At 38.5% G+C, this 25848-nt stretch overlaps 2 protein-coding genes across 8 annotated transcripts in view; one reads left to right on the top strand and one right to left on the bottom strand.

Annotated features, from left to right (window-relative positions):
* Positions 1–6115, top strand: part of LOC124774937 — a 553705-nt gene extending 547590 nt beyond the window's left edge. The window contains exon 4 of the mRNA XM_047249628.1: positions 5782–6115. Coding sequence (XP_047105584.1) covers positions 5782–5971 — 190 coding nt within the window. The 3' untranslated portion in view covers positions 5972–6115. The remainder of the gene's footprint in view (positions 1–5781) is intronic.
* Positions 6116–12030: 5915 nt separating this feature from the next.
* The window catches only part of LOC124776905 (ATP-dependent DNA helicase Q1-like), a 126288-nt gene continuing 112470 nt past the window's right edge, over positions 12031–25848 (bottom strand). For all 7 annotated transcript variants that reach the window (XM_047252109.1, XM_047252106.1, XM_047252107.1 and 4 more), the window contains 2 exons: positions 18490–18672; positions 12031–12655 (listed from right to left, as the gene is read on the bottom strand). In XM_047252109.1, coding sequence (XP_047108065.1) covers positions 12114–12655; positions 18490–18672 — 725 coding nt within the window. In that variant the 3' untranslated portion in view covers positions 12031–12113. The remainder of the gene's footprint in view (positions 12656–18489; positions 18673–25848) is intronic.

Genomic DNA, 25848 nt, shown 5'->3' with positions numbered 1-25848 from the left:
TCTTAAAAAATTAGTTGTTTCAGAAACTGGCTATTTTGAATGGCTTTAATAGTGAGGTTAACTGCAGACAAAAAAATTTGTTGTTCCAGAAATAATGGCCATCCCTAGAATATATAAGTGTATGTTTCATATCTCCTAAACCAAAGCAGCCGATTTCAGCCAACCTTGGTACACGTATCCCTTACTGCCAGGCAAAAATCACTATTGGCATAAGAACCACCTACCTACTAGCTCGATTCACAAAAAATTTCACAGACAGTATCCATATATGCCACAAAATGAACCTAGAAAATTATGTCATGATAACACACACAATTCAGGAGATATGATATCATTAATACTGAGATGTGTGAAAAAATGCTGTATCATGCATGAAGTTTTAATACTTTTGTTCTTTACTACTAGGACACTGATACAGTCAAGTCAACTTAAGGAAATCCCTGATACCTGGCAAAGCTTTTGACAGCTTTCAAATGTGAAGTGCAAATGGCTGTATGCAAAAAAACAATAGCTGCCTACAGAGTTATGAAGAGGTGTTGTCACAGAGACACTTGCAACATCAAATTGTAAATGCATGAAGCAGCTGTGCCCAGCACACATAAATTCTCACACAATTTCTCAGGTGTTTCTATGAATACATGGAAATTAAATTTTTTAGGTATTACACTACAAACCCAGTTAATTTTTCGTTTTTGTTTCTAACAGAAAATTGGCAAAATTAATACCCAGGCAATGCTGGGTTTGTCAGCTAGTAGGATATAAAATGCAGACAGGAAATAGCAAGAACACATATCTGAAAAAGAGGAATTTCTTAACTTCTAATACAAATTTAACTGTTAGGAAGTCCTTTCTGAAGCCTGCACGGATTAGCAGGCTAGCTCCAGACACACAACTGGCAAACATTTCGGAAACTTTCACTCACGTTCACATGGTGTAACACTAGACACAGACAGGGACATATAACATCTGTCCCATAGGGGGAGGGGGAGGGGAGGGGTTCACGAACAGGCATCTGGCCACCCTCTACCACTAACATTGTCAAATCAATAAATTAACATACTGACCCCATTAAGATTGGTATAAAAGCCACAAACAAGGAGCATAAGGAGTAGGAGGAGGAGGAGGAGAAGAAGAAGAAGAAGAAGAAGATAAACAATGAAGAAAAAGGAAGTGTTTGTCTTTACAGAGTCATCCATTCAGAAACATCCCAATGAACTCAAATATTTTTAATACTACGGTATACAAATAAATTAATTAATTTGCACATCATGTTTTGCAGATCCCATCACTAACAAAAATCATTAGGGATTTGGGGCAGTCACAATACATCAATTGGCAGAAGTAGCCACTGCACACTATTACTGTAAAGCATACTGAAAACCAGTTGCGATGTATTGTGATTGTGTATTTCACATTCATTCCACTCTTGTCATTGACCACTAATACCATTAGGGACTAAATTCCTTATCATTTAAGTGTAAGGAATCCAAGGGCACTGAAGAAGTTAATGTAAGCAGTCGGGTTATCAGCTTTACATGCTTCATTCCACATCATTGTGATTTATCATGCAAAATGGTCTATGGACCACACAACTAACAAACATTGATACTGAACAATGGAAAATCCAGGATGGAATAATGAAAATTTTATGAAAAGGATAGCTGCTACTCGCCATATAGTGGAGATGCTGAGTCGCAGATAGGCACAACAGAAAAACTGTCAAACAAGTAAGTTTTCAGCCAAAAAGGCATTCATCAGTGACTGTGGTCGTGTGTGTGTGTGTGTGTGTGTGTGTGTGTGTGTGTGTGTGTTGTCTATTTCCAATGAAGGCCTTTTTGACTGATAGCTTACATGTTCGACAGTCTTTTTGTTTTGCCTATCTGTGACTCAGCATCTCTGCTAGTGTTGTTATTGTACATTTCTGTAGGCTACATACTTGTTCAACCTTTAGCGATTCAACCAATGTAGTCTGGGGACATCATTCCGATGGGAGAAATCACATATGGGGTTCCCCATTGTTCAGTCTTATGTCTGCTACTGTGCCTCATATACGAATGTGTAAACAACCTTCCATCTAAAATACAGCAAGCAGAATTAGTTCTTTTTGCAGATGACATTAGTATTGTAATCAGTCCTTTCACACATATAGCAACAGAAGAAATAGTAAACAAGGTCCTTAAAAGTATTATTGACTAGTTTTTTGCAATTGGTCTCACCCTCAGTTTTTAAAAGACACAACATACAGTATTCAGTTCTGCACATCTAGAGGTACTACATCAATGCTAAGGAAATAATAAATAGCTCCAGTACCTGTAAGACATTTCTGTTGGCTAGAAAGTGAATAATATGAGTTTTTGTAAGATCAAAGAGTTGAGCTGTTTGTTGTGAACCAGTTGTAAGCCCATATTGCACTTCTCCATGCTGCCTCTGGTATGAATGTGTTTGGATCAGTTATCATTGTATTTGTTTCATAATTCTCTAATGTCTTAGTAAGTTATTTATGTAGGCCAAGAAGAAGAGTAGGATTCTAAAGTATATAAATATGACAACTCTAATTAGGATTATGAACTGGAATCCCATAAAGACTGCAGAATGGGGAAGGCAGCATCTGAATTAATTACTGATATTCTGAATGAATGAAATCTTTCCTTACTGCTCTCAAAAAGCTACCATATATTTTAGGACAGCTGTGTATGTAAACTATGAGGTGTAGACTGAAGGGATTGCAAGACTGAAGGATGTGATAGAAAGACTGTTCTGAGAAGACAGTGATGGAGAATGGTGGAATAAAAATGGCATGGCCATTGGAGCTGTTGTTGAATAACTATACTCCATTCATCTTAAGAATAAACCTCATGTAAACATTACATGATGTATTTTTCCTCGTTTGCTGGAAGCTCATTGGATTTCGTTTCACATGGAGCAGAAGTGAAGATGTTCGAATACAGTCAAGTATGATGATGAGGATATGTTCTATGCTGTACATTACGTGTCCATCGGCTCATAGATAATATGGGGCAACAGCTTTACCGCCGCATGTAACTTGGACAGCACTGGCCAGGGAAGTGATCCAACTAACCTGCAGTGATGTGAACAGCTGTAGTAGAGACGTAAAAAGAGACGAGTAGAGAACCATGTAGCTGTGAATGTCATTTTGAAAATGAGTTTCCTCCAGGCCTGCAAAACAGCTGTCAACTCTGGCTACCAATTCTTCATTTTAAGTGAATCTTCGACCACCAAGAAAAATTTTCAGTTCTGGGAAAAGATGGAAGTCTGATGGAGCCATATCACGTGAATAAGGTAGATGTGGCAACAATTCATACCTGAGTTCATATAATTTTGCCATAGGGACAGCACGTGTGCGGGCGTGCATCATGAGTCATGGCACCCATCTTGCAGATAATTTTCTCATTTCTAATTCTTCTGTCAGAATGTGATATACCCTTACAGATGAGATATGGCAAGCGTGAGCAACTTCATACACTTTCGATCAGCAATCCTCCATGACCATTTTGTGCACTTTGGAATGATTTCTGGAGTACTGACGCATCTTAACTGACCACTGTGTGGATCATCACTGAAGCTCTCCCGACCAAATTTAAATTCATTTGTCCACTTGATAACAGTTGAATTATGAAAAAGCAGAGTCGCCCAGTGTATTCTGGAAATCAGCATGAATGTCCTTTGCTTTCGTACCTTTCTTTATGAAATACTGATCACTGCTCTAATCTCAATTTTTCCCATCTTTGCAAATCACTATGCGGGAACAACAACAGAGCCACGTCACTGCCACAGATCTCTTCCAAGAGCACTGACATGACATGTGTTTACAGGCCACAGCCCGATGAATATCACATGAACAACTCATTGCGCTAGCACTGACCTCTCATGGTGATTCTGAGAACTTTAAAAACCACCCTCATATAATGCAGGGAGTGTTCCAACCTACACAACTGAGAAAAACTAGTGTTGGTAGGAAGGATACCGACAGTGCAGGCTGTGAAGCAGTTGTTGAAGTAAAACACACTGTTGAGCAGCATGTTCAGCAACTGGGTGGTTGAGCTGTCTCTTGACCACAATATGGCAGTGGCCATTCATGCAGGCAGACAGATTGTCAGTCATCATGCCCATATAGAAAGCAGCATAGTGATTGCAGCTTAATCTGTAGATCACGGACTACTTTTTCAGATGGGATAGAAGATGCTCATGATCTGACAGGAGTGGTGGGAGGATGTACAGACAGCTGTATACCCCTGTGGGAGGGGTGGGAAGCATAGTGAGGAGGATGTTCCTCGTTTCAAGGCATGAGGAGAGGTAGTCGAAACCCTGCCAGAGTACATGATTCAGTTGCTCCAGTCCTGGGCAGCACTGAACACGAGCAGAATGTGGTCAGGCAGTGGATATGTGGGAGGTGGTAAGTGGCTGGAGGGATAAGGCATGGCAGATCTGCTTCTGTACACAGCTGGGTGAGTAATTTTGGTTTGCGAAAGCTTCAGTGAGAGCCTTGGTATATTTGGAGAGGGACTGATCATCACTGCAGATGCAATGACCATGGGTGGCTACGCTCATTCTAAAATGGGTGGCAGATATTCAAGTAGAGGTACTGCTAGAGGTTGGTAGGTTTGATATGGACAGAGGTACTGATGTAGCCACCCGCCACCCTTGAGGTGGAGGTCAAATTTGAGGAAAGTGCCTTGTTGGGATGAAGAGGATCAGGCGAAGTGAATGGGAGAGAAGGTGTCAAGGTTCTGGAGGAGTGTGGATAGTGTTGTCCTCACCCTCAGCCCAGATCATGAAAATGTCATCAATGAATCTGGACGAGGTGAGGGGCTTGGGATTCTGAGTGGTTAGGAGTGGTTCCTCTGGATGACCCTTGAATAGATTGACACAGGATGGTGCCATGAATTTTTTGCAGGTGATGCCTTCAAAGGAGAAGTAATTACAGCATTGGGGGTTTTAGTGTAGTGGGAGGTAGTAACAACCATGATGAGCAGGGTAATGTGTGGTAAAGGAACAGGAACTGTAGAAAGTTGGTGAAGGAAATTGTTGGTGTCTTTCATATCGGAAGGTAGGTCATGGGTAATAGGCTGAAGGTGCTGGTTCACAAGAGCAGTGGGGGCACAGTAACTGGCCACAAAAGGCATCTGGGTGGTTGGGTTTATAGACTTCAGGAAGGTAGGAGTGTGGGGAGTTGTAGGATCAGGAGGTAGACAGACTCAGGGGGTGGTTCTGGGGCGGACCTACAGATTTGAGGAGGGGCTGGAAATCATGTTGGATTTATATCCTTTTCATAATATTGTTATTTTGTCTTGGACCCACTCTTAAATACTGTACCATTTGGACAAAATAGGAAGCAGTTTGTTGCCATCAAATGTACTTAGAGAAACTGCAGAACGATATCATATATTATTGTACGGTACCATATTTTAATCATAAAGTGAAGATAACCATAACTGCTGCAACTGTTAAAAGTGTTTTAATTTTCTGACACAATCACAACTGTGTTTTCAGATAACAGGTTCCAAACATCTCCAACAACCATCCTCATATCCATGTACTGCCTGGACAATGCATGACACTGCTGTGCAGCACACAAATGTCTGAGGATTCCATTGCAGATGGTTGAAACCCATCATCTGAAAACACAATTATGATTGTCAGCAAATAAAAATCATTTTTAAATTTCCTTTTTTTGTGTTTGCTTTAAAAGCAGGCAGAAAAACATACATCAATTTGTAGAATATTTTCATGGGTGACACTGGTTCATTTACTCATTTTCAGGGTGGCAAGGTGTACTGCAAACCAGAGGCAGCAGGCACGACAACATTCATTTTCTATTGCCTCCACCGAATCTGATGCCAGCAGTGATGGAGAAGAAAATGAAATTGCTGAAACAGATGACTGGCTTGTACAGGCACTGCAACGAGATGAATATCAGCAAGCTAAAAAGAGTCACAGAATTGAATGTTAGAACAGTTAACAAACACAGGAATTAGATGTCTGTGTTTGTTAGTGAAACTGAACAGTTCCACCTGTCACTGCTTTTGTTTTGACTGTTATTGATTTCCTAATGAGTTGGATGTAATGGTGAAATAAATATAAACAATACAGATGATATGATTAAAATTTTTCAATATAAATTCAAAGACATTAAAGATACAATACAAACACAATGAAATTGGATGTTGTTCCATTAGAATGAATGAGGTTTATCATGTGTTCCTTGAGGTTTTACCAGCAGATAAAATATTCCATCATCTTTTGGACATGAACCCAGGACAGTATTATTTCTTCTTCCAATATTTCAGCTGATAATCTTACAGCCATCTTCAAGTTGGGTTATTGACAAAGTTACCTCTGACACACATCCATTTAATCCACAGTTTCACAGTACTGCATTAAGTGGTTGAAATACTGCCAGCGACTCACCTAATAGATGGCTGTGAGGTTACCAGCCAAAATGTTGAAAGAAGATAAAATGCTATCCCGGACACACACCCAAAAAATAATGATGATCATTCTGATGATGATGATGATTCTGATTGATTGAGATAGAGAGAACAATGACCAACAATGGGTAACAGCAGAAGAACAAAAGTTTGAAACCAAGAGTGACTTTTTTGTCTGTTAAGTGTACCTAAGCACCACTCATCATTTAACTAAAACTGAATGATTGCCTTTTGTACTTTTTTTATTACTCACAGGAATATTCAGCATATGAAATGGAATTACACATCCAACTAGACACCTGAAAATATGATGTCTACGTCTGCTATAAAAACTGGAGTAACCGCATGAGGAGGGGAAAAATAGAGAGGCTTTCATTAGTTCAACTTGAAATGGGGAAAAGTTATTGTTATTTGTTGTTGGCAGGGTACAAGAGAGACCAAAGTTTATTTGTGAAACAGGCTTCGGTAGCTCACCCACCTATCTACAATTTTTTCATTGAAGAATTGAAACATGTTTTGGAATTATTAGGGCTTCAACCATGATAGTACTATGACAATAATTGTGCCAGGTTGTTTACACACTTACATGAACTTACACTAGTCAACGACTCCCTTCACGCTGACAGAAAGGGCAGAAATACATTTACGATTCTTGCACAGTAACAAACCTTACACTAGTCAACGACTCCCTTCACGCTGACAGAAAGGGCAGAAATACATTTCTGAATCTTGCACAGTAACAAGCACTATGTCATGTAATTAATTTGGACAAAAGCTCAATATCAAAGTATAAGCAGAATCAGTTATAACCATAAGAATGATGATAATGTAATTTATGGAAGCATTTGACTGAATACAGAATACCAAAAATACGTAGGTATGGAGTTCTACAGGACAAGATGCTACAAAGAGAGAAAAACTGTTATTAATTTATATTCATATTTGTGAACATTGTGCCTAGCCCCATTTTTAAATTTCTACCTGCACCAGTCTGTGACGAAGCAAACTGGGATTTTTTTTACTTCCCCTCTTGTTTTGCCATCTGCCTCCTTAAAATTCATTTTTTCATGTCTGGCTAATTACCATTAACATGTGTGAGTTTAATATGCATTTTCATACAAGAGAAAGGTTGTCCCTCAGTTTTAAAGAATATAACACCAGATCTAATTTTGTGCTTCGTTTTATGTAAGTGCTTAGTTTTATGTGTGTAATTTTCTAATTTATTTTGACTATTCCTAGTTAATATCTTTTGTTTTAGGGCGAAATCAGTAATTGTTTCATAACTTAAATTCTATTGTTGACTTATAAACAAATATAAGTTCTGTAGTAATTACAAACATTTGAAGGAACAACTAATAGCATTCTTTAAGTATTTATTTGGCTCTGTTCGAAAAATGTTAGCAAAGTCAGCCCTTAATTAATTCCAAAGTAATTACCAGTTTTGTCAAAAGTATTGTTCGCATAACTATATCTGTTAATTTCATCACTTAAACAAATAATTCGGCTTAACCCTTGTAGTGGAAAAAACTGTTGAAAAGAAAGAATTTTTCCACATTTTCAGTTAATTGAATGAGGTATGTTTTAACTGTAATTTCTCTAAATTAAACATCGAACGATGTGTAGGTTCAGTGCCTATTATTGTGAAGATATATAAGGGCTCGATTTTTGGCCCCGAGACAGTCAGTCCACAGCCGAATATCACACGAGGAACATTGGTTAGATTAACAACAATGTATCCACTTAACTGTGAAATAAGTGTAATAGGCCATGTGCTAAAACAATGACAGTGTCTGTTCAATACGTACCATATTATGCGGCAAGATCTGTGAGGTTAGGCTTTTACTGCTCATAGATGTTCAACAGTAAAATACTGTAGCAGTATGTTGATGTTTGCTTGCAACCTATTAATGAGACTTATTGAAAGTTAAACAAAAGTGCACTGGCCATATAACTGTGTATTATTGGGGGGTTATGAACTGTGAAAGTAAAGAACTACACCTGTCAGCTACATCATTTAAAGTAGTCAGTGATGAACTTCCACGCCCCATTTTTCAGCCAGTGTAGCAACGCTGTATGTCGACACTGAGGACAATCAATGAGGAATTAAAGCAGGTGAATGTTACAAGTCACGCTCAGAATGAATGTCCACAAACAAAATTCAGTATTCCGTTCTCAAGCACATTATGATGTATAACAGAGACAACTTGTATACTTCCTTCACACCTAGCCACTCACATCATTTGTATTTCCAACCCAAATAACAACACTACTCAAGTTCAGAGGCAGGGAGTGACTTTACAACACATACCCCACCCCATCTATATAGATTCATGCATTTTACTATTTGGCTTATCAGCAGCTGTTGTCTCCCTCTACATTATTATTATTGTTATTTCTTTACTTTCTCAGACGTTAAGTCTGGTTAAAAATGGAAAGTGACACGGACCTTGATCAAGCATCACTTCCTTTTAACTGTACAGTATATGTTATGTTGCATTTAGGAACTTTCGGGTAATTGAACATGTATCAATAATTACGGATTTCTGTAGTTGTATATATAAGTTTGGATGTAGCTGTATTGCATTGATGTACTGGTGGATATTGTGTGGTGTGACTCCTGTAGTTGATAGTATAATTGGTATAATGTCAACTTTATCCTGATCCCACATGTCCTTGACTTCCTCAGCCAGTTGGATGTATTTTTCAATTTTTTCTCCTGTTTTCTTTTGTATATTTGTTGTATTGGGTATGGATATTTCGATTAATTGTGTTAATTTCTTCTTTTTATTGGTGAGTATGATGTCAGGTTTGTTATGTGGTGTTGTTTTATCTGTTATAATGGTTCTGTTCCAGTATAATTTGTATTCATCATTCTCCAGTACATTTTGTGGTGCATACTTGTATGTGGGAATGTGTTGTTTTATTAGTTTATGTTGTATGGCAAGTTGTTGATGTATTATTTTTGCTACATTGTCATGTCTTCTGGGGTATTCTGTATTTGCTAGTATTGTACATCCGCTTGTGATGTGATCTACTGTTTCTATTTGTTGTTTGCAAAGTCTGCATTTATCTGTTGTAGTATTGGTATCTTCAATAATATGCTTGCTGTAATGTCTGGTGTTTATTGTTTGATCCTGTATTGCAATCATGAATCCTTCCATCTCACTGTATATATTGCCTTTTCTGTCCTTATTGTTATTATTATTATTATTATTATTAGTCTTAAAGCTCCCGGAGTGGAGGACGCTACGTAAGGATCATTCATTTTCTGTTCTTGTTCTTTTTATTTGCCCATGAGTTTTTTATTGTTTGTGAGAATTTAGTTCTTCTTTCTTTGCTCCCTTTCATTCCGGTTCTTTGGGCTTTTGTCTCTGATTTAACTTCCCATTTTTCTACTTTTATTCTAAAATTGTTCCTTACGTCTATTTCTTCTTTGGTGATTTTGGCTAATTGCAAGTCTTTTTTAACATTTTGGATTCACTCTCCTCCATTAGCGAGGGAATCTATGTATTTTACTATTCTTTTTGTTAGTCTGTGTTCGGGAAGCCTCATTATGAAGGCATAGAATTTGAGGCATCCTTTCCTCATGTCTCTCTCTTTGTTAGAATATTCCTCAAGTTTGGGCGTTTTCTGTAGTCTCCATCCATTCGCGGTCCATCTTGGTCCAAAAATTTTTGTAATTATTTTCCTTTCTTCTTTCTTTAGATTTTCTATATCCATTTTCCTGTTTAGTGCCAAGGTTCCGCTGGCATATAACATTGATGGTTTACTTACTGTTTTGTAATGTCTAATTTTGGCATTTAAAGATAAGCATTTTTTATTATAGAGGTTTTGCACAAATCCTAAACCTTTACGAGCTTTTCTATTCTTTCTTGTTGTGCATATTTTTCAGAGATAATTCCTCCTATGTATTTAAGGTGTGATACTCTGTTAATTTCTCCATATTTGGTTTGTAATTTGAAAATTTCTAAATTTGTCGTCATAAACACTGTCTTTCCAAATGAGATCTACAGGCCGACTTTCTCTGTGCATTCTTTTAGAGTTTCTATCTGTTTTATAGCCGTCTCACAAGAATCTTCCATTACTGGGAGATCATCTGCAAAGGCTACGTAGGGGATTCATAGGTCCCCCCCCCCCCCCTAATTAAAATGGTTTCCAGCAATTTTCTTGAAGTTTCTTTTCCCATTCTTCCATGACTCTATCTAGAACTAAACCGAATAACAAAGGCGATAACCCATCACATTGTCTAAGCCATGTTTTTATCTCGAATGGTCTTGAAAGTTTTTCCATAAATTTCACTTTGGATGTTGTATTTGTTAGTGTCTGCTGAATGATTTTCTGTATTTTCCAATCCAATCCTTTTTCTTCAAGAATCCTAAATAGTGGGGGTCTGTGGATTGAGTCATAGGCCTTTTTGAAGTTAACAGAGACGTATACATTAGGCTTGCTACATTATTATTATTATTATTATTATTATTATTATTACTGTTTCCCCCTCCTCTCAAAAAACCACCACCTTCACTTCCCCCTTAATCTTTGCCTCGCTTTTTTCTCCTTTCTCACCATTTCTTTTATTTTTGTTTCTATCTTGTCCTTTATTTCAAATGAAGTTCTCAATTTTTTTACATATAAAATTCTGCCAATGCATTGTAAGCAAACTGGAACCTGAATCTTATGTTATAATTCACTGTTATTTCTAAATACTTTTCTTCAGTTTGTTATTCCCCAAATCACACACTTCAAAGTGTTAACACATATTTTCTTAAAGTCCCCATGCTTACTTTCCTCCCATCTTACATTCTAATTTGTTGTTTCTCCTACAGACGTGTCATTTTAAAAGTGGTGTAATTAAAGAGTTTTATTGGCTTGTCAAGCACGATCATGCTATTCTTGTTTTGGAAGCTGACTGACAGTATTAAATGATGTCACAATACACTTCAATTTGATCTATCTACTTATTGCATATTTACTTGTATAATACACAAAATACTCAAGCTGAGGTTGAAAATATACAAATCAAAGTGTGGTGTCACCGCCAGACACCACACTTGCTAGGTGGTAGCCTTTAAATCGGCCGCGGTCTATTAGTATACGCCGGCCCCACGTGTCGCCACTGTCAGTGATAGCAGACCGAGCGCCACCACATGGCAGGTCTAGAGAGACGTACTGGCACTCTCCCCAGTTGTACAGCCGACATTCATAGCAATGGTTCACTGACGACTACGCTCTCGTTTGCCGAGACGATAGTTAGCATAGCCTTCAGCTAAGCCATTGGCTACGACCTAGCAAGGCGCCATAGCTTTGATAATTAATATTGTGAAGCATGTATCATCAAGAGCGATGTTCTACAAATGTGGATTAAAGTTAAGTATTACAGCAACCGCATCCATTTTCTAAGTTCTCATTTCCTTTTAACTGTTCCAGACCTCACGCCAATCTGCGTGAGCTTAACGCGTGCCTTTCGGCTTCCTCTCGTTGTGACTTGGCTGTCGTGCTAAGTCACAACACAAAGTTTGTTTGACTATTTCTTATTCCACATTAATGGAATGATTCAGAATGAATAAATAAATAAATATGTAAATTACTTTTAGAAAAATGCAATGGATATTAATATTTCAGTATTTTACACAATACATTTGTAACAAAAATAGCCATATTACAGTCTCATTTGGTCATATTTCGACCACATTCCAAGTCCTCATCACTGCTACCTGAACTTATATATTTCTTGTGCTTCTTGGCCGAAAATGATGTGCTCTTCAAAACAGGTGCCTCTTCACTATCAGAGTCCTCTAACGTCACAGTTTCAACACTGCTTGTAGGTATGAAATCTGATTTCTTGGTAATATGATTAGAAGAACTACTAAGCACATCAGATTTTGATTCTGATTTGTGTTTTTTGTTGGACAATGTTTCATGATCACTCTTACGTTTCTTTACAGAGGAAGCACTCGGACCACCATTCAACTTCGAGTGCCCACCACCCTGTTTCATTTTTTCCTTTTTCACATCCGTTTCCCTATCAGGACTTATCACAATTGTAGTCTTATTATTTGTACACTTCTCTTTGTATGCTCCTGGTTCTCTCTCAGCTGCACCAGATGACACAAGTGCAGGTTTCACCATGGCTGGCATTGGGAGCTTCTTGCCAGGGACGGCCATCTTTATACAGTAGCTGTTTGCCAACACACTTGCTGCCCTCGGCCCTGGAAAAAAAAAAAAAAAAAATCACATCAGTAATTAAATTACAAAAATTTTTCAAATGATAAGCAAAAACAGGGGAAAATGTACATCACCATTAACAGACTCTTCAAATGTTTCTTCATACAGGAAGATTACTCAACATTGCTAAATTCTATGAAAGCAGCACAAGGAGAAGTATACACCCCGTTTACCAAAAACTAGTGTGACATGTGTTCAGCAAACATGTGAGACTATTACTCAAGTAAAGAAGTGGTACATGCTCCATTGAATCAACCAATCAAATTATGTGTCACCAATGTCTGGCATATGCTCATAATATGAGATGTGGCAAGGCTTGTGATCCAACACTGCATACAACACTGCTCATTAAAATTGCAACACCTTGAAGATTGCATGCAACAATTGTTAAAGTTGTTTAGATACTATGCATTTCATTCTTGATGTGTTACGTATGGTGACTGTGCTCTATCTTCGAAGTCTTCTTGAAATTCTATTTTGGATAATGCAATACTGCCTGTTTCCCGTGCCGCCTTGGCCTATTTCTGGAGCCAGAAGGTATTTGACTGTTGCCCCGGTCAACCCAAGTCCAGAACCCTCATCCACTGGAAACATTTTGTAGTGGGATGCCAAGAGACTGGTACACACTACTTTCTTGTACATCTCTTCTTGTTTGCTTTTTCTTCTTTAGATATCTTAGTTGCAAATCACAGCTTATGACAACTGCTCTGCCTAATTTACAACATGCTGTCAGAAAGCTTTCAATTTTTACATTAAAGTATTCTTCAAACTAGAATGTTACTCATGTCAAAAACATATTCTTACCATGTGTACTTCTCTATCAAGGATTTGTCCTGATAATGTAGACCTATGTGAACACAGAGAATTAAACACTTAGCTCTGACCATCAACAAATTTAATGCAGTGTTTGAGTTTCAAACCACCTTCACTCAAGACCTACAAACCACTGGCCATCTTCCACAACACAGTACAACCATTCATAGTTAAATCAGACATCTTTGTATTTGGTAGTGGAATTTTCTCACTGATTAGGTGAAATCAAGAATTCCTGCAGTGCATCACTACCTTACACAGCATTGACATTCTATGTTTATTATGAGACATTTCAAACATCTTCCCTACAACATGACCCTAACCTGTCCTCTACAGAACTCCAGACTCTACATTCCCTAAATGCTGATGACTCCATCATTATCTTCCCAGCAGACAAAGGGTCTACCACTGCATTACTTGACCAAAAGGAGTATGTTAGTGAAGGTCTATGCCAGCTGCCTGACACCTCTACATACAGTGTCTGCCATCAAGATCCCATCCCTGTGATTCAAATTGACCTGCAGTCCCTCCTTAAAACATCAGGCCCCTCACAAGGGCTAACACTTCAATCCATAGAGCTTCTCACCCCACTCAAACCACACACCCACACCTTTTACCTTCTTCCTAAGATCCACATACCCAATAATCCTGACCATCCTATAGTTGCTGGCTTCAAAGCACCCACTAAACATATATCTGCTTTAGTTGATCAACACCTGCAACCCACAGTACAAAGACTCCCTTCCTACATCAAAGATACCAACCATGTCCTAGATCGTCTGAAATCCATGCCCGTCCCACTCCCACCATCTCCCTCTATACCAACAGCCCCCACATACATGGTCAGCTGCGGCTGAACATTTCCAAACCTACGACATCCTTCCTACTCACCTTAATCAACTTTATACTTCCCAACAACTACTTCACCTCTGACAGACAGACGTGCAAACAGACCAGGGGTACGACCATGGGAATCAGGATGGCTCCCTCAAATGCCAACCGTTTCATGGGTCGCTTGGAGGGCACTTTCCTGGGATCCATAAGTCTTCAGCTCCTGGTTTGGTTTAGATACATTGATGACATCTTTACCATATGGACTCATGGTGAGGCTGACCTGCTAAAATTCCTGGAATCTCTGACTACCTTCTCCCAATTAAATTTCACATGGTCCTATTCCAAATCACATGCCACGTTCCTTGATGTTGATCTTGTCCTCACCGAAGGCCAGCTATACACTTCCGTCCACATTAAACCTACCAATAAACAACAGTACTTGCATTTTGACAGTTGCCATCCTTTCCATGTCAAACATTCCCTCCCATAAAGCCTTGGGATCTGAGGCAAATGTATTTGTTCGAATGCAGGCTCTTTACAGCAATATAGCACCATTCTCACTTCAGCATTCACTGCACATAATTACACCCCCACCCTAGTTAAAAAGCAGATTTCCTGGGCCATCACATCCAATCCTGTTACTGCTGATCCCTCCAAAAAACAACTTTGGAGCACATCACTGGTGGCTCAGTATTATCCTGGTCTGGGATGTGTTAATCAGCTACTTCGACAGGACCACAAACTCCTAAAATCATGCCCTGAAATGAGATCCATTCTGTCTGAAACTTTGCCCACCATACCTAGAATAGTTATCTGTCACCCTCCCAATCTCCACAATATTCTTGTCAGACCCTATGCTCCTTCTGAACCAATTTCCCTACCCTATCGCTCCTACCCCTGTGACCGTCCCCGCTGTAAGTCTTGCCCTATGCACCCTCCTACCACCACCTATAGAAGCCCTGTAACTGGCAAAACATATACTATCAAAGCAAGAGCCACCTGTGAAACGGCACACGTCATATACCAGCTGTTATGTAAACACCGCTCGGCCTTCTACATTGGCATGGCTACCACCAAATCATCAATTAGGATGAATGGGCATAAGCAGATGGTGTATACTGGCAACTCGCAATATCCTGCTGCAGAGCATGCTCTACAATATGACAATTGTGACCTCAGCGCCTGCTTCACCCCATGTTCCATCTGGATTCTTCCCCAGACACCAGTTCCTCAGAACTCCGCAGTTGGGAACTAGCACATCATGTCCTTGGTTCTCGCCACCCACCTGGCCTTAATTTATGTTAATTTCTTCTGTCTCAGCATTTCTTCACAGTAACTACTATTTGCTTCACTCTAGTTTAGTTTTCTACATCTTTCATTGTCTCACCCATATATTTTTCACTGCCCCCCTCCCACCTCTGTTATGTACAATGCACTTAGTTTTCCCCCCTTATTAACTCATGCATGATATTTAAGCAGTAATCTCTGTCTGCATGTTATCCCGTCTTAAACCTTTAAGTTCTCAGGTTTTCAAATCTCATCCGATGCAGCCCCAACAATCGGTCTTTCCTTCTCATCCTGTGTGGTAAGTCTCCCCTAATCGATGGTTCTGGGTGACTTTCCTGAAGTGTACCTCTTTTCCTAGTCCTCTCCAGTCCTTTTCCTTCACCCCTCTTCCTTCCAATTCAACCCTTCTGCCTGAAGAAGGAGCCACTGGCTCCGAAAGCTTGACAATTACAATTGTCTTTTACATGTGTGTTCTGTCACCGCTTGGTGAGTAGATTTTTTATCTATCCAGTTAAATTAATTTTTTGTTTTGGTAACACAACTGGCCAGTCTAACTTCATATCAGCTTTAGATAAATACTTCATCTCCTTGAACAACTTTTGTAAGTTAACTAAACTTTGCTTTTTTTTTTTCAAATTTATCAACTGCTTCACTTAATGACTTTTTTTTTCAAATTATGTTACAAAAACATTTCTTTACTGGTGAAAAACATCCTATAATGAAGGGCATTACACACAGAATATAAAGATAGCTTTCAAAGCTCAAAATAATGGGTTAAAAAAAATTGAATCTCACCAATAATAAAATCCGTAGTATACTCATGCACTGGACTTTCACTAAAATATCCTGAAACTTGAAGTTATTTTTTAGTTTCTGTGTAACTATGAAGTCTAACCATGTATTTTACAATGGTTTAATGTGAACAAAAATCATGGAGAAGCTGTCTGAAGCTCAGTGGGTGTATTTATCTCGTACCACTGGCAAGCACTTGTCATTCAACTGACAAACTGTTGTCACTTTCAGCTCTAATGAAGTAACATCAATTTCTACTTCACTTTCTGAGCTGCTATATTCAACGTCAAACTCAGAATCATTATCGCCATCCTCTGTTGAAAGTGTCGAATTGACAACACCACAGGAGAGGGGCTGAAAGTGCGTGTTTTGTTGTCAAGTATCCAAAGCCGTACACAGTAAAGAGGATACCTAGTGGCAACAACCTGAACCGAAACTCAACAGCCGCACACTTAATTATAAGTGTTGAAACAGATACAAGTGGTCCCCCCTCCGCAAGATCTGTCCTTAAATAGCCCAAGTATGCTCAGGATTTTAAGTTTCTGTCAAAATAATAAAACAAGATAACTCACGAATTATGTTCAGGCATTAATTTGCCCTCTCCTCCTAATGGAGATGGTATGCCATTACCTTCCTTCAGCCTTTACACTGACTTACCTCATCTGTTACTGGGGGACCTACAGTTTAATGTGGACTCCAAACTGTGGTGCAACAGCTTATCTATTTTAAATGCATGGTGTCAGGACTGTTGTCCAGTAACTGGATTTAACATATAACTTTAATTTATTACAGAAAACACCTTTTTTTAGTTTAATTAGTTACTTGTTATACACATTAAATTCACAATAAACCTTATTATATGCAATATTTCAACAGAACAAATGCAAAAAACTAAAAAATTTAAAAAAATAAAATATAATAATTATAAGGCTATGTGCTGGTCATTTACAGGTGCTTTTATTTAAAAATGTCTATCTCTACTTAAGAATTCCTGTATGATATAGACGAGGTTGCTAAATCTACATTTGAAAACATTTCTGCCACTTGCCAGACATTTTATTTCCACAAGTATATTGCCAAAGAGTTTTATAGCTGCGTATCTCACCCCACTTGGTGATAAAGTGCCATTCCCTGAAGCATAATGCAGATCATTTTTTTCTTCTAGTGTAGTACTTGTCAATATCTATGTTCATCTTAAACTTAGATGGATTGTTGATTACAAATTTCATAAGTGAATAAATGTAGACCTACTGTAGGCTGTCATTAGTATTCCTAGCTGCTTAAAGAGATCCCTGCAAGATGTACACATGTGAACTCCACACATAATTCTAATTATCTTGCTTTGTGCAATAAATACTTTTAGCCTAATTGAGAAGTTACTGCAGAATGTTATCCCACAAGACATCAACGAAATAAAATATGCAAAATATGTTATCTTACTGACTTCTGTTTCCCAATGTTGGCAATTATTCTTGTGGCAAAAGTAGCTGAGTTAAATGGTTTTTCCAGTTTAAGTTTTCATCAACATGTACATCTAAGCACTTATTATTTTCTACTCTATTATTTATTGTTGGCATACTAGGTGGGATATTTTTGACAGTACAAAACTGGATGAACTGTGTTTTTTAAAGTTTAAAGTTAGCCCTTTATGCAAAACTATTCAGTAACTATCACAAAAACATCATTTACTATCTTCTCTGATGATGCTGCTTTGCTCAGCTTCACAACACTGTTTGGTATTAGGTGAGTTATGCATGCCATGAAAACCTAACTTCTCTAATAGAATATAAAGACTGACATGATCAAAAGCCTTCAACATGTCACAGAAGATCCCAGTTGATTATACTTTATCATTTGATGATTGTATTATGTGGGTATAAATGTATAAAAAGCTGACTCAATAGAATACGCCCTTTTGAAATCCAAACTGTGATTGGCTAAGTAGGCTGCCCAATTACTATACAGGTGGGCAACAATCATGGAGTACATTACCTTCTCAAAAATTTTAGAAAATGATGATTATTTTATCCAAAAATTTAAAATTTCTTCATCAAAAGGGTATCTTCAAAACTGTGATAAGCTAAATACCTACCTCTTTTGATGTAACTAAGAGTTGAATATGGGGTGAAATGAAAATCTTCTTGCAGGAACCCTTGGATCAATAAATATGCCACCACTGCCTCACAATTCTCACGGCTGAACTGTGGTATAGGAACATCACTCACCCTGAGGTTGGCTTTTCCTTTACCCAGCCAGGCATCGATCAACATTTGACCTGTAGGGAACCAAAGTTTCCATCTAATTATTTTGGCTGAAAACACAAATGCATGAAAGTGGGGTGGGCTGCAAGGCAAACAGGGTCTTCTTGGAAGTGACAAGAATCTTGGAGGGCTGGTTGCGAAAGGTGAAGCAAGAAGAGTACTTTTTCCTGGTAAGACATCATATGTAGTAGTGCAGTTGTGTGTGGGGCCCATACCAACCATACCAATCATGTCTGATTACAGCCGTGCAAGATGTACAAAGAAAAAAACGCCAAATTTTTGTGTACAGAGATTTTGAGAACTGCAGTCATGCCACTGCCATAATGTGAAAGGGAACTCACTGAAATGCCAGAGAAAAATACACAGATAAGATCAAGATGGCATCCAATGTGTATGTTGATCACATTTCTCTTCATAAAAATGTTAATTTTTCCCCATGACAAAGAAAGCATGTGAAAATCACGAAGTTGAATGCATAGAGGTTACAGTTTACAATTCATGCACTGAAAATGGACACTTTGAAATGTCATGTAGGAAAAAGTAAGCTGAATATGCTAGAAGTTGTGCAAGTATCTAATCTGCTTCTGAAAGTGGATGGAAGTTACACACAAATACAACATGTAAGAAGTCCGTAATCATGTAAACAGTGCATGCAACACAAATTTGTACATGAAAATCCAAACCCCTTTTATGGGCTTTTAGTTACAGACTGTGAGAGTGCAATGAGCAGTCTCGAATCACATGAGAAGAAAAACTAAACTGAAATCAAAGCATGACACAGACATTTTCAGTATTATAAAAATAATGCTATCATAGTGTGGTCACTGATAATGAAGTGATCTGAAAGAATTTCTCATACGACGTTATCAGCAACTATGGGCAAAAGACAAAACAGTGTCATCACACAGCACCAAAGTACTATTATGCCTAAAATCAGTAAACTGTCAAAAAATGTAAAATAATTCTATATGGAAGGGCAAATCTTAGCTGCAAAGTTTCAAAATAGAAGTCGTACATTAAAATATAACCAGTACAGTGAAACTAGGCACAAAATTCCAGGCAGCAACTTCTATGGGATGCTTTCTGTTCGGATGTCACCATTATCAAACAAAGACTTTTTCTTGATCTTAGTGGAAACGAACAATGTAGCAAGTAATGAAACAAAAGATCTAGTGATCTTGACAAAAGAAGACTGCACACACTGAGAAGCATCATAACGAGTAAGCAGACTGGTCATGTGTAAATAAGGAGATACAAAATACATACACAAGATTTAATAATATAACATTTGCTGACATAAGCTGCACAGGAATAAAATTCCATATGACCCATCATCTACATCTCAGTAGGTTAGGGAAGGACTTGGTAACAAACACAGTTTCTAGAAATAGTAAACAATAAGTTGAATGTGCAATGTAATGTTACAGAGGTCATTCATCTCAAGGACAAAAATTACAATTTCTTGGGAGAGTTAATCCTGAAATACTATGTCACTGAAGCAATGCACATGCAAGACAAACGTGACCTTTTTTTTAAGGACAAATAAACACTGCATTGGTGCTACATGAGATAACACCAGCGTGTGTGTTTCATTTATGGACCCACGTGGTTATCCGCACACATCAGCAGGCTGGAATTCACCTGGTGGATTAACAATGAGATTCAGAGCGCCAATTAGCACAGATGTAGTTTTTAGGCAGTTTCTAACATTCAACAAGAGAATACCAGGCTGCTTCTCATGTCCTACCTCAGTTACACAATTTCTAAATGTACAGAAAATATTTGCACACTTTTACACGAGATAATACTAGACTCAAACATTTGCGGCTGGTGACAGAAAATGCATCTGGCCATACTCTAACATTAACAATGCCAAATCCAAAAATTGATGTTCTGATCCCATGAAGAAACACAATAAAGGCCTGGAAAATGAAAATATGTTTCATATATGCCTCATACATCCTTAAGTTCATGAAAGAGTACGCTATCATTTTTGCGTTATAAGTACAAGATGTTAATGAGATGCTTTTGCATCATTTATTACAGGACTGACTCCATCTACAGTAGTTTGTAACAGAACACCAGAAATCAGTAGATAACATTCACTATTTCAAATTATAAGCTAGAAACATCTTACTGCATGACACGTGATAAAGTAGGTGGCATCATCATATACTTGAGAAAACATAAGCTTCTATCCACTACAGGGAAAGTGTCATGCGTGAATAAGTTTTATGTTGACAAAGAGTCAAAATTTCAATTCACGTTTCACTCTATTTATTTCTTTGTTGTTGGTAGATACATACCCTCATCTGGAAAACTTAATTCATTCCTGAAATCTTTTGATGGAGTTTTGAATAAATTAATGCCATGGTGTAGGAATTTAAATAACACCATACCCGGAGATCTGAAAATGAACACTTCTCATGATTGTCAGGAAAGCAAACTTTAACATATTGCATCCTATCTTATGAGGTTAAAGATCTATGATGACAAGTACCTGCAGTACAGTTAACACAAACGGTATTTTAATAGATCATTATGACCACATCATCTCAGCAGATATTGCAATACCAAATTAAAACCAAGAAAAATGTACAAACACAAAAGATATCTATCTGCACATAATTGCTATACGTAGACACAGTCGTGGGTCAACAATAAATGGAACCTCCTCTTAGAAGTCCTCACTGGACAAAAACAGTACCAATCACATTCAAAAAAAGTGAATAATATCTATAAAAATCCACCTTTAAAATAAAAACCTTTGCCATTATATGTTATAACAAAAGTTCTGAAAATTGTATAGCTTGCACAGACTAACTACAAGTTATATAAACAATTCTAGAAGCAGCACAAATATCAGGTCTGAAAATAAGCTAGGAGATTGAATGCAGAAAAGAATTACCCAACATATATGAAGCTCCTAAATGAAGTTTTTACTCTGCAGCAGAGTGTGTGCTGGTACAAAACTTCCTGGCAGATTTAAACCATGTGCTAGACCAAGACTCGAACTCAGGACCTTTGCCTTACCTCAACCAACTGAGCTACCCAAGGATGATTCAAAACCCAAACACACAGCTTTACTTCCACCAGTATCTCATCTCCTATATTCCAAACTTCACAGAAGCTCTCCTGCAAAGCCTGAATGCCTACCACTCTTGGAAGAAAGAATACTGTGGAGATATGGCTTAGCCACAGCCTGGGGGATATTTCCAGAATAAAATTTTCATTCTGGAGCAGAGTGTGTGTTGACATGAAACTTCCTGGAAGATTAAAACTGTGTGCCACAGACTCGACTCAGGACCTTTGCCTTTTGCGGGCAGGTAGTCTACCGACTGAGTTACCCAAGCATGACTCACGACTTGTACTCACAAGACATTGTGAAGTACAAAATACAAAGGTGCAGAATAAGGAGAGCATTTTTGGAAGTTGTGGCACAGTCAGATTTCCTCATTTAAATATAAGTGTGCAATGATACTGTTATGCTTTTCATGACATACCTGATCATAAGGGGTGAGGAGAAAGAGTGATTGCTGTGAGATTTTTTCCTTTCATGGGATGATAAACTGGTCAATGTTGGATTTCATTCACTGCTGCTTGTTTACATTCAGCACACAAAAGATGATGTCATGAAAGAAAATGAGAGAAAAATACTTGTTCCCAGACTCAATGGACACCTCTACACATGAGGAACTTGGTTTCCAGTCACTGAAGAATTTTGTTGAGGATACCGAATTGCACTGGTCAAAGCTGGCAGGTGTTATGAACATACATGGCATATTCCTTGGTGAGCATTCACTCTGGATTGTGCACATTGGTGAAAGAGGTTGCTTCAAATGCAATGATCAGCCACAGCATTACACATCATTATACTCTGACAGTGAAAACACTTCCACAAGATTTGTTGAATGTATTCACTCAGCTAGTGATGACATCCATACAACATCTGAAGTAGTGCAACAAACATGAGAGTTCTCAAGAACCTTCTTGATAGATTAAAACTGTGTGCTGGACTGGGACTCAAACCCAGGACCTTTGCCTTTTGTGAACATGTGCTCTACCATCTGAGGCACTGGAGCAAGACTCACAACCTGTCCTCACTACTTTACTTCCACATGTTCCTCATGTACTACCTCCCAAAATTCACAGAAGTTCTCCTGTGAGTACAGTTCACGAGTTGTGCTTGGGTAGCACTTACACGCAAAAGACAAGGGTCCCAATCTTGAGTCTCGGTCCGGCATACAGCTTTAATCTGTCAGGAAGTTTCCTATGGGATGCTAAGGTAAAATTTTGTAGTCTTGCTGGTCAGTTATAAATATAATCAGAAACCATGCAACATAAATTAATATTAATAATGTAGAATTAACTGTGAATAATTATACCACTTCTGATTCCCTTCTACTTAGCAATATTTTTACTCATTACTTTATAGATACTGTTGAAAGTGGTGTCTGCATGAAACCGCATACAGCAAACTGGTTGAGAAACTATCTTAAAAAGCATCTTGGAACATTACAACAACGCAGATATATTAAGGGATTTCCAGGTTTGAGAAATGGTTCAAGTCCCACGTCAGCAGCAGAACTATTAACTGACCTCTCAACGCAGAACATCTTGATGCAGTCTTGTCATAAATTACAATAGGTGGTGTCATTGGAAAACCCATGCAATGACTAGCAACATATTTAATGTTAAACAACAGTGTTGAGAAATTACATAAGAAAATTGAGAAGTACTAGAGATGAGATGGTCAAGAATAAGACATACAGATTTTGGTGTTCCTCAGTGCTCCAGTGCTCCATATCCCTTCATAAGCTATGTGAATGATTTTTTTTTAAGTTCTCTACATAATACTGCAAATAACGAAAGTATTTGCCAAATCCCTGATCTGGTTCAGGTTAATTGATGATATCTTCAAGATCTGGACCCAAGACAAACACACACTGACATCCTTCTGATGGCTCCACCCACTCCTCTGTCCATCTCAAGCCCACTAACCACCAATAGTAACTGCATTTTGACAGTTGCCATCTCTTCCACACAAAAAATAGCTGCCATTTCTCATACCCACCTGTGGAAAGTGTATTTGTAGTGATGAGAATTCCTTTGCTCACAGTCTTAGTCCTTCACAGACAGGCACCATCCACCAAACCCAGTCCACAAACAGATTAACGGCACCATATTCTCAAATACACCCTAATCCCACATCCCCCAAGAACCAGCTGTAAAAGGTAAAAGAGTACCCCCCCCCCTTTCTCATTACCCAATATCCTGCCAACCTGGAACAAATGAACCAAGTTGTTTGTCAAGGATTTAACTATCACCAGGCTTGTATATGAGGTAATCCTACCCACAATCCTTCTCACCCTTCCTGAAGTGTTATTCAGCCGCCACCAAAGCTACAAAACATTTTGGTCCATCCTTATGCCACTTCCACTCCCAACCCTTTGCCAAAGGGGTCATATATCCCCGTGGAAGATCCAGGTGCGAGACCTGCCTGAGTCTCCCACCCTGCAGATCCTACTCTAGTCCTGTCACAGGCTTACCCAATACTGATAGGTGCAGGGAAACCTGTGGAAGCATCTGTGTCTGCTGCAATTTCTTCACAGCATTTTATGTGGGCATGACCGCCAATCAGTTGTCCAAAAGAGTGAATGCCTATCACCAAACCGTGGCCTAGAGCAGAGCTGACCACCCACTGGCAGAACACACTGCTGAGCACAAAACACTCGAGTTCAATAGTTGCTTCACAACTGGTGCCATCTGGATCCTTCATCCCATCATGTTCTCTGAACTATGCAAATGTGATTTATCCTTTGAACATATCCTCCACTCCCTTAACCCTCCTGGCCTCAATCTTTGCTAACTCACTATACCCACATCTTCTACCCAACAATCTCCCCTTCCTGTGTCCTGTCACCTCCTCCCAATCCATTTTCCACCTCATTTTATCATGTGCTGCACAAACTCCCTGTGTGTTGCATTCCTACCCTATACACTTACTGCCTCCCTCTGAGCCATCAGCTACCCATCTCCAATACTCCCCTCCTTCCTGCTTCTTTCTCCCTCTATCCATCCCACCCAACACAACTCTTCATGCCAAACTACCTGCCACACTGTAGCCCTGGCATTGTGTGTTTCATTGGTACAATGTAGCTACATGCATGCATGTGTGTGCATGTGTAGGTATATTCAGAGATGAAGAGGCTTGCACAGGACAGAGTAGCATGAAGACCTGCATCAGACCAGTCTACAAACTGAAGAGCACAACAACATACCAGATACTAATTTACAAAATGACATTCAAATTAAGTAAAGTATTACCGAAACCTAGAGTAGTACTTAAATGCATTTTATTAATTTTTGCACAATATACGTCACTTTGTACACCACGTGATTCAATGGAATCTCTCACCATGAATATTTCCCATAAGAAGACGTGCAACAGAGAGTTGTTTATACTGAATGGAACTCATGAAGTTAGCTTAAATAATAATAATAATGTTTAATATCATCCCAAATACATTTTTCAACTTATTAGTACTACGCTATTAGTACTACTGTGATAGTAGAAAAGACATAAATTGCAATGGAGTTTGTTGTAGGGTACTGGTGCAAATAGTTGCTGAGTTACCACTGTTACATTCTATGAACATTATCGACACCACTACAAATATTACAAGAAAGATGTGTGTCTCCATTAGTAGTTTCATATGCTGGTGGTGATGCTTATATCATATTGGTAGAGGTATGCTATCCCTATCCACACACAAGTCCTTATCTGTATTCACACTTGCACGTTCATGTCTCTGATCAGACTCTGAAGACATTAAGGTTTGATAAAGCATTTTAATCCACTTAGTATGGTGCAGTTCTGACAATAGACTTCACAATAGGCTCACACATAGCCTGAATTTTTGTCTACAGATGTTTGTTCTCTATTCTGAAGCTTTGCATGTTTCGGTGTCAGTCATATCAAATATAAACATTTCATTCTGCATCTAAGAGTGATACAAAACAATTTTTGATCCTCATTTACATTCAAGGCCTTTTGCTGAGAAGAAAACATCGTACAAGTTGTCTCATGTTGCATATTGTTAAATGTTAATCACATGACACAAGGCAGTGGCCACGCTCATCACCAAAACTAAATTTCATTATAATGTAAGTTAACATAAAGAATAAAT

Source organism: Schistocerca piceifrons, chromosome 2 (assembly GCF_021461385.2).
Source record: "Schistocerca piceifrons isolate TAMUIC-IGC-003096 chromosome 2, iqSchPice1.1, whole genome shotgun sequence".
Lineage (NCBI taxonomy): Eukaryota > Metazoa > Arthropoda > Insecta > Orthoptera > Acrididae > Schistocerca > Schistocerca piceifrons.
This window is presented reverse-complemented; position numbering and strand designations above follow the sequence as displayed.